Source organism: Varanus komodoensis, unplaced genomic scaffold (assembly GCF_004798865.1).
Source record: "Varanus komodoensis strain SLA01 unplaced genomic scaffold, ASM479886v1 scaffold6_2, whole genome shotgun sequence".
In the NCBI taxonomy this organism is placed as follows: domain Eukaryota; kingdom Metazoa; phylum Chordata; class Lepidosauria; order Squamata; family Varanidae; genus Varanus; species Varanus komodoensis.
In genome coordinates, this window is record NW_025336346.1 from 3,084,817 (window position 1) to 3,098,991 (window position 14,175).

At 47.8% G+C, this 14,175-nt stretch overlaps 1 protein-coding gene across 2 annotated transcripts in view; it reads right to left on the reverse strand.

The window, feature by feature from the left end:
• CACNA2D2 (calcium voltage-gated channel auxiliary subunit alpha2delta 2) overlaps positions 1-14,175 on the reverse strand; it is a 658,873-nt gene that overhangs the window by 18,700 nt on the left and 625,998 nt on the right. For both annotated transcript variants that reach the window (XM_044451244.1, XM_044451243.1), the window contains 5 exons: positions 6,237-6,334; positions 3,374-3,464; positions 2,680-2,742; positions 849-952; positions 164-262 (listed from right to left, as the gene is read on the reverse strand). In XM_044451244.1, the coding sequence (XP_044307179.1) occupies positions 164-262; positions 849-952; positions 2,680-2,742; positions 3,374-3,464; positions 6,237-6,334 (455 nt within the window). The remainder of the gene's footprint in view (positions 1-163; positions 263-848; positions 953-2,679; positions 2,743-3,373; positions 3,465-6,236; positions 6,335-14,175) is intronic.

Genomic DNA, 14,175 nt, shown 5'->3' on the forward strand with positions numbered 1-14,175 from the left:
GGCTGGGCACTTGCAAAATACACGCATCACGTGAAAGACAGTGGATTTTATGCCCCAGCAGATTCTGAGCTGCAGGACACCAGGGCTTCATGAAGCGAGCCATGAGGTCCAAAGTCTCTGAGACCGAGGGGAAGATGAGGGTGCGGCCCCCCAGCATCCTTACCTGCAGGTTTCAGGTGCCTATCGCCAAAGTTAAGCTCCACCGCGGTGCTAACGAGGATTCCAATTGTGTTGTTCTCGGGCTCGAGGACTCTGTAGCTGGCTGCAGGGAGGAGAGAGAAAGGAGGTCTGCCGTGTCGTTTGCTGCCGTGAGCAGTGCTGCAAAGCGTGGCTGCTAGAAAAACAGCTCTGGGTTCTGTGACAGCTGAGAGGACGGTCGATCTCCCTTCTTGTTTTCACAAAGGGCTGCCTTCCTGCCAAAACTCGCTCCCCTCGCTGCGAAAGGAAAGGCTGCCGTTCTAGGAATCTCTTATCTAGGAACTATCTAATGTCAAGAAGACTTGGCTGCTTAGGTTTCACCCACCTTAGGTGATGTGGGTAGTGACCATCATGTTGGCAAGCAATGAGCTTCATTAATTTCAGCTCATTGCTTAGATCCCTAATGCAAAGAGGAAGGTCTCTTCTGGGGCAAGCAACTTCAGCTGCAAAGACCAAAATTACTGGTTGGCAGATACAGTGGAATTCATATGCCCTAAGGGAAAGCACTACGTAAGCAATAAATATAATTCTTACTGCATTTGCAATAAACCTTTGAACAAGATATATTAGGGTTGGGGGTTGTTTTGTTTTTGTTTTAGCACAGATACATGTCTCCCCTTCCTGGAGGTCCTGAGGAGAATTAAACTTACGATCCCGGTAAGGCGGCTTAAAGATGTAGCCTTTGTTATCCAGGCTCCTCCGATAGAAGCTGGCATTGAAAGGCTCTCGTTCTTCTTCCCAGTCTTCAGCCGCTCTTAAATGAAATCACACAAAATCAGGAGTTTCTCCACGTGCCTGAAATATTTGTTCTGCCTCATGCGACATCACACAGGTTTTATTTTTTATAGAGGTGAATCCCCAATGAAGTCTATTCACCACGACTAAAGGCCATGGACAGATATGATCAAGTGCTTTTAGAGAGGCGATCTCCCCATCTGTTCTCCAGATTATGAAACTTGGAATTTATAGAACTACATATTTTCATATAACACCTTTGGTATGTGATTAAATGATATATTTCACCATGGAATATTCAGGCTAAAGCCATATCTTAATTCTCTTTCATGAGGACTAGAATCTTGCATTTTGAAAATTAAATCTGAGTTCATTATTTTTTCAGCGGCCAGCTTAAACCTAGCAAAGCGAATGTGTTGCAGCCTACCAGTTATTGACTGTCATCTCAGAATAATTCTAATTTTCAAAACGGATTAGTGTTTAACTAATCTGTTGATTTTACAGCCTCAGACATGCAGAAAACAGAATGTTTAACATGCTTCTGGTGGGCAGTGTTAGGTTTGGTGAGTCACAGGCTATGTAGGCTCATTTTATCATCTACCTGTCAGGCATTAAAGATGATTACTGGCTTTCAGAAACCTCTCAAATCACAAGGAATTGAGGCTGGTTAAAACATGACAGCTGGCAGGCAGTATTTCTTTGTGTGTCAAGGGCATCTGACCTTCTTCGGAATGGTTGCAAGCTCAACTACAACGATAATAATATCCCTCTGAAGAACTAGTTAGCAATACAGAAGAATGACACCCCAGAAGTGCTGGCGTGGGCCCAGGATTGTCCTGGGATTCTCAGTGCTTGATTTGTTACATTTATTTGGCCAGGGAAAGTCTCCCTACGTACATATGCCCTTGCCTGCAAGTACAGAAACAGATCTTTTAAAAACTAAGAGATGAGAACCCCCACCTTCAAGGGAGAAGTTTCTCACCCCTGCCACGTTTGCAGGTTGCCAAGACGCTGGCACCTGAGGGGACACGAGGAGACACAAAGGCATTCTGAACCCCCGACACTCTTGCGGAGAAGGGGGCCTGCAGCACCCCCTTTCTAAGGAAGCAGCTGCAGCTTCTGACACCTGTCCAATGCTCAGAGCTGGGGTACTCCTGCCTACACAGCTGGGGCGAATGGGCAGGGTAGGACTCAGGCTGGACTCTGCAGCCCCACTGCCACTGCCACATACCAGTGGTCATTCACAGTTACCCGAGGGGTGCAATAGACATATTTTAATCACAAAAATTAAAGGGTACACTAAGACAAATGATGACCATGGGGACTTCTCAGAGGGACTGCTTGGGGATGCCAAACAAAGATTACAAGAGTCTGCTTGACAGCTGCCTTTTATGATCGCTGAAAAAGAAAGTGTGAAGTGGGGGGAAAGCCCCAGTGGCAGTAGCAGGTAGGGGGAAACCTCGATTGCCCCCCAGGAGACCCATGGGAGCACCGGTGGGAGGAGGAGAGGGGAGGAAGGGGCCAGCGATCCACAGCGTGCCTAGCCTCTGCTGGGCCCATCTTGGATGCACTGGGGCTGCGTGGCTTGAGCAGCAACGGTGGGTTCATCCATGTCTCAGCTGGCCCATCTGAGCAACTTTCCAGAGGGTTAGGGAAGGGGGAGAAACTCCTCCAGCCCTCCTCTCTGCAGGCATTGAGAAGCCCACCAGTGTTTCTAGGTGGCAAGGCAAGCAAAGGGCCACTTACTTGTTAGGGAAAACGCGGGTGATGCCTCCATCAGTTGCAACGAACACAGCTAGGAGGCTATACCTACGAGGAGGCAGAGAGAGCAGTAAGGAGCAAGTCGCAGGCCCCGGTTCCTCTTCTCTCCTATCTGTCCTTGGAGTGCATCTTTAGCATGTATGCCAATACTTACGGTGCTCGTCTCTACAGCACACTTCTGGTTAGGGGTGAGCTGAGCCGGGGTGGGACGCTTATCAGCATGTGCCTCTTTCCGGCCATGCCTTGGCCCCCGACAGCCCAAATCCCTGAGCAGCACAACCCCTCTCCTGGCCATTCCCCCTTCCCGCCATTTACTGCCACACGGTCAATTCACATTACTGCCTGCCAGGAGGGGGCGCCTCTCAGTGTGGCCGGCTTCAGCATCGCTAGCCGGGGCTGATGGGAATGGCAACTTCTGGAGGGCTGCGTGTTGCACCGTGCTACTGTAAATCCTTACGCTTGGCGTGCCCTGCTGACTTGAGGATTTCAGTGCATTGGCAACTGGATTGCCAGGATCCTGAGTTTACCCATTTGGCTGGGACTACTGTGTTCTCGTGGCAAAAGCATGTTTTGGTGTAAATCCTGCCCATCTATTCTGCCCCCAGTTGGCAGAGCTTTTCCTAGAGGTGCCAAGACTTCTAGAGCATCTGAAACTCTACTGAACTGAAATCGTATTTACGTGTTTAGATCTTGGTCTTTCCATACTCTTTCCACCAGCTGTTGGGTGATGCCTGTGTCCAGGATGAGGTTGTGTAGAAGAAAGTTATCACCTTGAATGAGAAAGAGAAGATGCATGTTCCCAACTGAGAGTTTTGCTTCAGGTATTCATGAATAGGGTCCCTTGTTGTTTGAAGTGTGATAGTGAGGAATTCACTTGGTCACCTATTCTTGCAAAGTCTTCCCCTCCCCTTGGAGAGCCCTCTTCCCCCTTGTTTCAGCAGAGATGCAAATGTGGCCGCAACCCCACAGTGTAAAGTGTGGACAATCCCCAATCCTCACTAGCGAGTGGTTGGAGTGCCCCAAGAGGTGGTTTTTTGGAGGAGAGTTCTGCGACCCTCATACCGTTATGTACACCATATATATTCATATATATGAATCCCAGGTCATATATATTCACTCGACCTCAATTCGGTAATGAAAGAAACCCTAGAGCCAAGAGGTAGCTCTGCGAATGCTTTCCACAACACCTCGGCTACATGGCACGCCTCACAGTGTTGCCAGCGACTCTTTCCAGCACTGTCCTCTCGGCTGCCTCAGGCCTGGCCCTTGCCTGGTCCCAGGCCCAAGCTTTTCAGGCAGCCCCGGGGGCTTGCAGGGTGGAACTCTCACCGGAGCCCCAGCTGAAGCCTCTCGTGGCGTGGGGGTGGGGGGCTCCTGCTCCTTCTGCCTCTCTTACTTCCTTTGTTCCTTCCATCTCCCTTTCCTCCTCTTTTATGTCAAGCCCTTCCTCTTCACTGACGCTGTGAAGTCTTGCACATGAGCCATTTGTCATGCACTTATCATTCCCTCCTCACAGTTCTTTACGGTAGTTTGGCTGGTCACCTGACCCTCCAGTTTTGCTTCTATAGCTCAAGACCACTTTCTACTAGTTACTTTTTGAGCAGGGGAAATGCTATTCTTGCAAGTGTAAAAAACGCCCTTTTCTTCTCGTGGAATTGCACTGTTCTGCCACACCACGGTGCCACTTATCGGTTATGCAGAAGAAAAGCAGGAGGAGAAATGTTCTTTGTGTAATGTCCGATTTCTCTACAACAAAACTGAAAGCAGATACATAGATGAACAGCCTCCTGTAGAAAAGCTCTGGTGCCGTTCTCTCTGCTTCTGCCTCAACATGGAGCTAACCAGACACGTGTTCTTAATCTCCCTGGCTGGCCCAGTGGTGCTGCACACAGCTGGCGAGGAGACTGTAGACCAGTGGCAGCAACCTGGTGCCCCCCAATTGTTTTGGGAATACATTTCCTATCAACCCCAGCTAGCATGGGATGGCCAGGGATCAGAGTGATGCAGCAGGTTGCTGTTAGCACTGCAGGACACAGAGCCCAGAGCAGGGGAGGGCGAGCATCTGTCGGGTGTTTTCCAGGAAAACTCCCAGCATTCTTGACCAGGGGCTACACGGTATAGTGGTTCAACTGCTGGACTGGAACCCAGGTGATCCGAGTTCAAGCCCTGCCCTGGGTAACTTTGGGTCAGTTCCCAATTGTCCTCCTAACCTACATTACATAACAGGTGTGGGGATCAAGTGGAGAGGAGATTCCTTGCAGGAGTAGAACAAGGCGGGATAGAAACGTAATAATAAATGAATGAATGATGCCGCCTGGGACTGATGGGTGTTGAGGTCCAAAACATCTGGAAAGCAACAGGCTGGGGGGCAGCTCTCCTTTCGCTGCTGCCACTGGGTGTCTGTCCTGCAAGTGTATCTCCTGCCCAGTGCCTGGCTACATGCAGAAGCGGCAGCACTGAGAGGGTTGCGTGCCCCTCGCCTGGTCCACACAGTTGTGGTGCAAGGCAACCCTTCAGTTTCCTCTTTGCAGACGGCCGACTCCTGGAGGCTTTGATTTCTCAGCCATCTTAAGAAACAAAAGTCTCCAAGTGTTCTTTGTATTATACATGTGGCTGGAAGGCGACCTGTAGGTTATCTTGTCTAAACTATCTCAGGACATATATTTTTATCCCTGAAGTATACTTGACAGGTACTATTCAGCCCTATGTTTTAAGCTGGTGAGAAAGAACATGCCAAGCCTTCTCATTTATTCTTACTTGCTGGAAGTAAATGGCTTGAAAAAGAACAAATATCTCACGTTTAACCCCCCCCCCCCATTTTTCAGATGCGAAGCCACCCCTTTTCTTCTACGCATTGGGAAGGATTTGTCTGCCTTGGTCTCAGCCTCTCAGAACAGCCTGGCTGCATATCTGCGGTGCTCCTGGGAAATGCCCAGCGGGCAGCATCAGAGGGCCCCAGAGCCTCACCAGGGCCCTCACTGGATCCAGCTGAGGCCAGACTGAAGAGCGTGGTGATGTGCACTTGCTCCACATTCAGGATCCACAAGAAACACTTCTAGATGCCCGAGGCTGTGATCCTATGCACACTTTCCTGTGAGTCCCATTGAACTCAGCGAGGCTGACTTTCCAGTAGGCACTATGGATCTACTCATCCTTCTGGAGATGGCTAATCACTGGTTTCCTCGCATGTTATCTGGCTGATGCTGCAGTCTCCTCCAGAGGCTAATTATCCACCCTGACCCTTTATTCAGATTAATCACAGAGCCTGCTCTGTCTAAACAAAGAACAAAGAAACCTGTGTCCCTCCAAACAATACTGTACTCCAACTCCCATCATCCTGACCAATATTTGGAATGCCAGTTTCCCCCACTCCATATCTGACATTAGCTTTGCTCCCTGCACATTTTGCTTTATGTTCACTGGTTTGCTGTGAAGCAGAAGTGGCCCTTTACCCCTTAGTTTTTTCTGGCTTCTCTCACCCAAATAGTGCCGCGTGTTTCCTGAGAGGAGGCTGGGTCCACCAACGCCCCTGGGGTACTTACATTGCTTGGAGTCGGGCGTCACCTTTTCCATGAGAGCGATAAAGTTTTCCAGGAATTCAGTGTTGTTATCCGACAGGTTGAGGTCTTTGCAATATTCTCTGGGGTTACGATGAAAAGATTTGTAGTTTGGAAGGATGAAAAAGTTAGGGTCAGTTTTCTTTCTCTCAGAACCAGGATAATCACGATTTGTGCACAACGTGGGTGAGGCAGTTACCCAGACATGTTGCTGTTGTGCGCTGGGGCACAGCTTCAATAATATCTGCCTATATGCTTGAGAAAAGGGATGGGCAGTTTGTAGATTGTCTGGCAAAATTCACATCCTGGCCTACCCAATAAGCTCAGGGGACATTTTCCAGCTTGATGTGCATTGTGTACAATGAGATATCGATACCTTCATGTTCATACTCCTGTCCTGGTGTGTCCATGGGAGAAAGGAGTGAGTGGGGGAAGACACATTTGTGAGGACCCAAAGTGTCTCAACAAATATCCGCACAGAACACGAGACTGCCCTCTGGTGTGATTGGGGCCCTGTTCTGCTGAAGATAATCGCGGGATGATGGCAGCATACTTTAAAAAAGGTGATATTGGTTTGCACATGTGCTTGTTGTAGCCTCTTTGGAGTTTGGATGCAGGAACTGCAGGCAGTCTTTGGAAGTTTATTGGCCACTGGAAATTCTGTGGAATCCACTTGTTTCAGTTATTAATTGATGCCATCAAACACCATCTGAACGGGCTTCTAATGCCACCTACGGCACAACACTAACGTTGTGCGAAACTACACCATGAATGCTTTTTTCGAATTTGTGCAGTCATTGCACTACACCTCCAAGGAGTCAGTTGCTTAATTAAATTCTTCTAGGAATTAGGGCTTAATTATACCTGTGGCTTCATTAAACTTTTGAGAGCAATCCCATGGCCTCCCAAGCATTGTCAATGGGACCATAGGATTATTTGGAGTCCTGCCTCTGAAGTTCTGTGGCCCTGGAGCTAGCACTCCAAACACAGAGCCCTCAGCCCACCCTATAGCCCGCATGGAAAGCAGTGCCAGCGGGTTCCCTGAGTCAGCAACCAGCCCTGGCGAGGGCTAAAGGGGTGCAGTGGGGAGGGGAGGAGGGTGGAACCAACACCTCCAAATGGCACCCGGGGCTCCTTCGCTCCCCTTCCATGGCGCTTCATCCAGATGGCTGGCAACAAACCAGAATGGGGGGCAGGAGGCCATGCCGCATGCTCTACATCGGATGCATGTGAGCCCCAGTACCCAGAAGCATCTGTGCATCAAGGGCAGAGGACGTCTGACCATGCCTTTAGGATGCAATCCTAATTAATTTCTTTAATTAGGAAAAAAGTGGCTGACTGGGGAGTGCTGGAAGCCGTAAGACCTTTTTCTTACAATAGGATTGCATCTTTATTGAAATGAATTGGAATGATTTCAGGCGAAGGCAGATCTTTCCTTCATGCTGGTTGACTTTTATGAAGTTTGAGAGATGCCTGTCTTTACTCTGACTTTCAGACTGGCCCCTGTAGGTAGCTGTATGTGCACCCTGATCACAGAGGCAGTCCCATCAAGCAATTCTGGAAACCAGCTACAGGGTTCCAAATAATATTGGGTTGCAGTGCTTGTCTTCTGAACCACCTCTCTCTCTCGCTTTGGCCATGGGTTTCTTTTACCTCTTCCTCTTTGCTCACTTTAGGAAGATGGGGCCTGCAAGTAAGTTGAGGAACCCTCGGTGGGGAGTGGAAGAAGCAAACGCGATGTTCCCAAAAGCCCCGTTCACACCATAACTATCAGCTGGTCCATCTGGTTTCTCTAAAGCAGCTGTGAGGAACAAGGAGCGCTCCAGATATTTTTGGACTGCAATTCCCATGATTCTTCTCCACTGTTTTGTTAGCCACACATTCTCCATCCCTTCTTTTTAGGGAGGGAGGGAGGGAGGATAGGATGGGATGGGATATTCCAGTTGTAATATTCTTCCCTGAAAGGCCACAAATCTGTTTTATGGTGTTTGATAGCAATCATGAACAATGACTTCCATTACAAACTAATGGAAATCAGGTACCTGAGCTATAGTTGTTCTAAGTGAAATAACTCTGTAACCAAGCATGATATTTAAAGTATCTTTGGGAATACTATACCTTGCTGCCGCCTAAATGAAACTTTCTCTGACCTGCTTTGTTAGTCTTCTTGCAACAGAAAGTGTGTCCCCAAATTAAAATTAAATGAAAGACGTGAGGTTAAGTCATGGCTGCCTGTGAACGGAAGAGGCACACATGGTGCAAGCCATTTGTGCAACAAGCCACCTTATACAGGCCTAGAACCTCTTTGTGGAGACTGCTCCGGCCAGTGACTTTGCCAGGCTCACGTTCAGCAACTCCTTCAAAGTCTCCTCCCCTCCCTGCAAGCTGCTCCCCCAGGCTCTTCAGCTTTTGCTCCCAGTCCAGGGTGACTGTGGCCCTCATGACGTCACCAGAGGCCTTTCCACACATCTGCAGAGAACTGTTCTGGGCACATAAGACTAAATAGTGAGGGAATGCATGGGACTAAGCACGGGACTGTAGTCACCTGCTCAGAAAGCAGGGCATGATATCAGGCAAGTGTCCATCTAAAGCCAAGAATTACTTCCTGGGGTTTGAATGGACTTGGGATGGAAATACGAACTTGCTTGGCACACGGGCATTTTCCCAAACACGTGCTAGCCAGTTAAGAGTAATTCCTTGGAGGAGCCATTTGCCAGGGAAAATCAGCCTGAGGGAAAAGAGGCTTACTTCTTCCTAGGCACACCTATTCCCCCTGCAACTACACTGCCCAGAGAGTCCTTTTGGACTATTTGTCATGGAACAGAAGTTTAAAAATAAACAAATATATAAACAAATAAACCACTCCCAGCCTCACTGAACTCATGACTGATTAGGATAAATAGATGGGGGTGGGGGGCAGAGAGAACATGAGAGAGAAACTTCCCTCTCCCACCAGCATTCCTCACCTCCAAATAGGCTTCCCAGTCTTGTTGAGCACCTTGAGACCAGTTCAGGCCTGGACACCCCTTATTTCCTCCATATCGCATCATTTTGCCCATAAACTGCCTGGGTGAAATACACATGGAGTGCACTGCAGTCCAGTGGGGTGTGCAGCGTTCACGAGCAGCAGCAGCAGTGCTCCGAACGGCACGCACCAGACGCACACACGTGGCGTAAGATGCCTGCTCGCGGGACTGTGCAACCAGGGGCGCTGCTGGAGGGCCGGCGGAAGCTGCCAGCCATGCATGTGGCGGCCGGAGCCTGGCGCCCTCTCCAGGAGAGGCACTGCACTTGAGGGCCAGGCTGCGCAACTGCCTTCTGGCTTGGTGTCCCCGCGGGCCTTGGGCATGGGCCACGTCCTTTGCCCGTGCAGGTAAATGCCTCGTTTAAAAAAAAGGTGGGGGAGAAGGGTACTTACCTGCCCCTTAAAAAGGAAAGAGGTGATATGCTGGTCAGGTGACTTGTGAAAGGTGCTAAAGAAGATTATCCTCTCTATCCTGCTTTAACACAGTGTTTTGTCTCCTTCAAAACGAGAGAGAGCAGGTGCTGCAAACTCTAGTAACTGCACGTGTGCTGAATTCACCTAGTGCATAACTCCTCATATGCTCTCTTTGCCAAAGATGCACTCTGGAGTGGCTCTGGTCTCAGTCAAGTTATTAAAATTAGTGCCACTTCCTTTTGTGGACAAACTTGTCTGGTGGGTGAGCTGACTCCACTTGATATCATGATTTTAAACAGTCTTTGAGGAAATTGGAGGAAAGGAGAAGAGGGAGTGGAAAAGGAAAGCATGACAGAAGACACCAAGGATCTGTCTCATTTGTGGAACAAATTGATATTCCACAGTACACAGAAATTGTTTGGACAGTCACAGAGAACTGCTCCACACCATAGCAATAAGAAAACAAGCTGGCCAGCCGTGCTTCAGTTCAGGGTTATGCAAGGGAAATACTGCTACACACACAATAACACACACCGGCTCTAGACATATCTGTACCCTTCATTTAGATAGATAGGTGCCAACTCTCGGCTAGAGGAGGACAGGTGCATTCAGTGTGGATTTTCATTACGTCTCATGTTTCCAAAACAATGAGTCAGGTGACAGCACGTGCCTTAGGACCATCCCTTTCTAGCGGGCTGTGTAACATTGGACCCCTGTGTGTGCACATGTCTCTGGAGGCTGATGGATTATTACACAGGACCTGCTACAAATAACAGCTCCATGCTCGGCCCTGTGCCCATTCACGGCTGTCTCTGGAGGGCTGGCATGAGCTGCTGTGGCAAAGTGAACTATGCTGGCTTTACGTATCCACGAATCAGATGGAGAGTACGGACGCTCAGCCCCATTCCTTTTTGCCCTTCAGGAATATGCAGAAAGGCATCCGTAAATTTAGAGGCTGTTCTTCTGGATTCATGGAAATTTTGGACTACCTGACAGGGTGGCTAGATGAGAAAGGGGACACGGGAAAGCTGTAGAGAGGAGGGGGTTTCTTTCAGCAGATATTCCTTTCAGGACAGCTGCACCTGCTGAAACTCACTTTCCTATAAAACCACTTGAAGGTGCGTGTCCCCTGTCCTCTTCTGCATCCGGCCCACCCTGAAGGAGGCTGGAAAAAAATTAATGAGTTTGCCAAGCACAGATTATTGTAGCGTCACAGGCCTCAAGGGTTTCTAAATGCTGACCCTAGTGAAACAAATAAGAATGCAAGAACCAAACAGTGCTATGTGGAAAGGAGCCGATGGGAAGCTTCCTTAACTGTGGGGCATCCAAACACTGGGACATCGTAGCTCTTCCTAGTGGTATCTCCAAATTGCCTTTAGGAGTTAATTGCTCATACAGAATAGATCGCACCTGCTGTTGAAAATGATCCATATTAGATGGAGCAGACCATGATTCTGATGAAGCTGGTGCTGGGACAGACCCTGAAGCTCAGGGCAGCTAAGCTGCCCACTTGGATGCTGCAGTTGCTTAACTGGGCCCAGCTAAGCCTTGCCCAGTTCAGCAACTGCAAACTACACAATTGGTTAAATGGGTACAACTGCAGCTCAGTCTTGGCTGTTAATCACCTGCAATAAATCTTTAAAGAAGGCATGTGGCTTTGGAGGATTGTTTTTTGCTGATAATGCTTGTAAGGCAAAAGTCTCAGCTATAGACCTGCTCCTTGTAAAGTGTGAGAACACTGTGAGGAAAATCTGAGTAAATGTGTCATAGGATGGAAGGCCTCCTTTTTCCTGTATCTGCTGAAAGATATGTGGAAGTTCCAAAGAGAAAGACTCTAAGGAGGCTTGTACATCGCGTGAACAGAGCACTGATCCCTAACTCATGGATCAAGAATAAATCTAGTTTATTCCCTATTGCAACGTTCCCCAACTTGGTGTCTTTTAGATGTTTTGGATGTCAGCTGACATCAATGCTGCCCACAAGGGCAATGGTTGGGAATGCTTGGAGTAGTAGTCCAAAGCATCTAGAGGGCACTAGGTTGGGGAAGGCTGGACCTTATAGTATCCAACTTCTCAAAGTGCATAATACATCCATGTCCCTTGTAAAGCTTGCCTTTCTTAGAAAGCTCCATCATCTAGATTCGAGTCCAGATCTTGAAGCTGTGCTGCCGTATTCTGGAGAACACATGGCACCTTATTCAGCCGGTGAGATGTGTCCTCAGCTGAACCTGTAGTTCACCCACAGATGCTGTGCTTCATCAGTGGTGAAGTGGCCAGAGGCAGAGGACAAGGGACCTCCTGTAACTTCGTTATTTGCAACAGATGCAAACTACATCTGCTGGAGTTCCTTCTCCTGTGGAATGATTCAAGGGGCAGAAGTCCAGTCCTCCTCTGCATCTGAGTGCCTGGACTAGTTACCTGCTTCAGGGTAATAACGCTGTGAATCTCCAGAGGCAGGGTTTGCTAGATCCATCAGTGTATGCCAGACTTGTTGCTTGGTTCAAACTCATTAACACTGCAACCGCGCCAAACTCTGTAAGGGACAAGCTGTTTTTGTGCCTAGAGACTGTGAAAAATAGGAACGTGGCAGTATAGATATACAGTGCACTTCTCTAAGACACCATGATTGCTATGATGAAGCCTTTCCGCTGGGCAGGTGCATCCTGGAATCAGGGATTGGCCAAATTGAGACAAGCATTTCCTCTTCCCACCCGTTAGAGGCCAGAGAATGAATTTCCATTAATACCACAGCACTTAAAATGTGTTTGTGTGAATAGGGTGGCAAAGAGTCTGAGCTCAGCTGCAAATGTTTATAATCACATTTTGGTAGAGACAGTTGACTGTCTGTTCGGTACTGTTCGGCTCTGGATGTTCCAGCAATCTACTGCAGGTGCTCTTACATGGATAAAATAATTCGGGCTGTTTACAACATTTTGGGTCTCAGGGATCTGTAAATACACAACACTGCATCCACCTATATATCTACACAAATGTATACAGATATATGTGTTTGCACAACCACAAATAGATCATTAGTGATATATGGTTTCTGAAAATTTTAGCCATATTAGTATTGACAAGGTATCATACAGTCTCATTAGCATATTGTCTGGTATGATTGGTGTTGAGCTGCTAACAGATGGTGCAGCTGGTCCTCAAGAATTTAATCACTGATACAACCTATTCTCCATTTTTCATTAGAAAATAATCCTGTAACCCTACGCAACATGACCTGATGGCATGGGGAGTCTAGTCTTCTTATACAGTGATGGATAAATTTGGTTAGATGTTTTGGACTGCAAGGGCAGTTTGCAGGAGCAAGAGAATGTTTTTCTTCAGTCTTCCCTTTTCTATTATTAAACAAGCCTAACCTAAGAAAAATAAAAATAAATTTCTTCGAATAAATGAGTATCTTGTTTACAGTTCATAATGGATGAAATTTTAAACATGGATTTGGATCCTGAAATATAAAACTCTCTGTTTATATGATGTATGTTTAAAATGGATAGCTGCTTATAGCAGAAAAAACACCTATCACTTCTTATACCGGACAGAATGCACAAATGCTTGGGATAAGTGCAGTGTATCTTCCACTGCAATCCTATAAACACTTACCTGGGAGTAAGGCCCCCTGAGCTCAATGGGGCTTACTTCTGAGTAGACATGTATAGGAGTGCACTGAGAGAGCCGTATTAAGAAAAGTTAGAATTCCACTCCTGAATCACTACAGTTTGTAAGCAGAAGCTGTGGAAGGAAAACCCTCTTCCGCCTGCGGAGAGAGGCAGGGTGGGCAGAGGCAGCAGATGACTGGCAGTTGTGTAGAGGAGGGGATCTCAGCAGTCTTCCACGGAGATCCTCTTTCCTGCACAATGATGAAAGAGGCATGATCCCGTGGCACCAGGCCTCCTGAGGCTGCAAGAACTGACAGGCTCACACTGCTGGCCTTTGGCAAAGTGCTGGCCGCTGTAGCCTCATCTGGAAATTATTGGTGCAGCGTGAGTTTCTGGGATTTGGAGCTGACATTGCATTGTCAAGAAACCTCACCGGATCTGCTTATATATTCTATTTTTCACGCAGCTTCTGTCCACGGAGCTCAGGGGTTCCTGCCCAGACAGTTTTATCCCCAGAACAACACAGTGAGATAAGTTAAGCCAAAAGACAGCTCAAGGACAATCGCTGGTGAGAGGGGATTTGAGCTCAGGCCTCCTGTAGCCTAAAGTCCAAACTAAATGTTATTCCACACTGGGCAACACACTTACTGTTAGAAGAATTCTGGCAAAAAAGGGGGATTAAACTTATGAATTGCTGTGTTCTCTTATGTATTACAACAGAGAATGTTCTCAGTTCTACTAGACTGGATATGAAACCATAAAAGTTGGGAGCAATACAGGGTTGTTTTCATTCCTGTACATTTTAAAATATTATCTGCACAACAGTGGCTTTCCAAAACTTGGAGATATTTTCACTAAAAACGATGGTGCAGTGA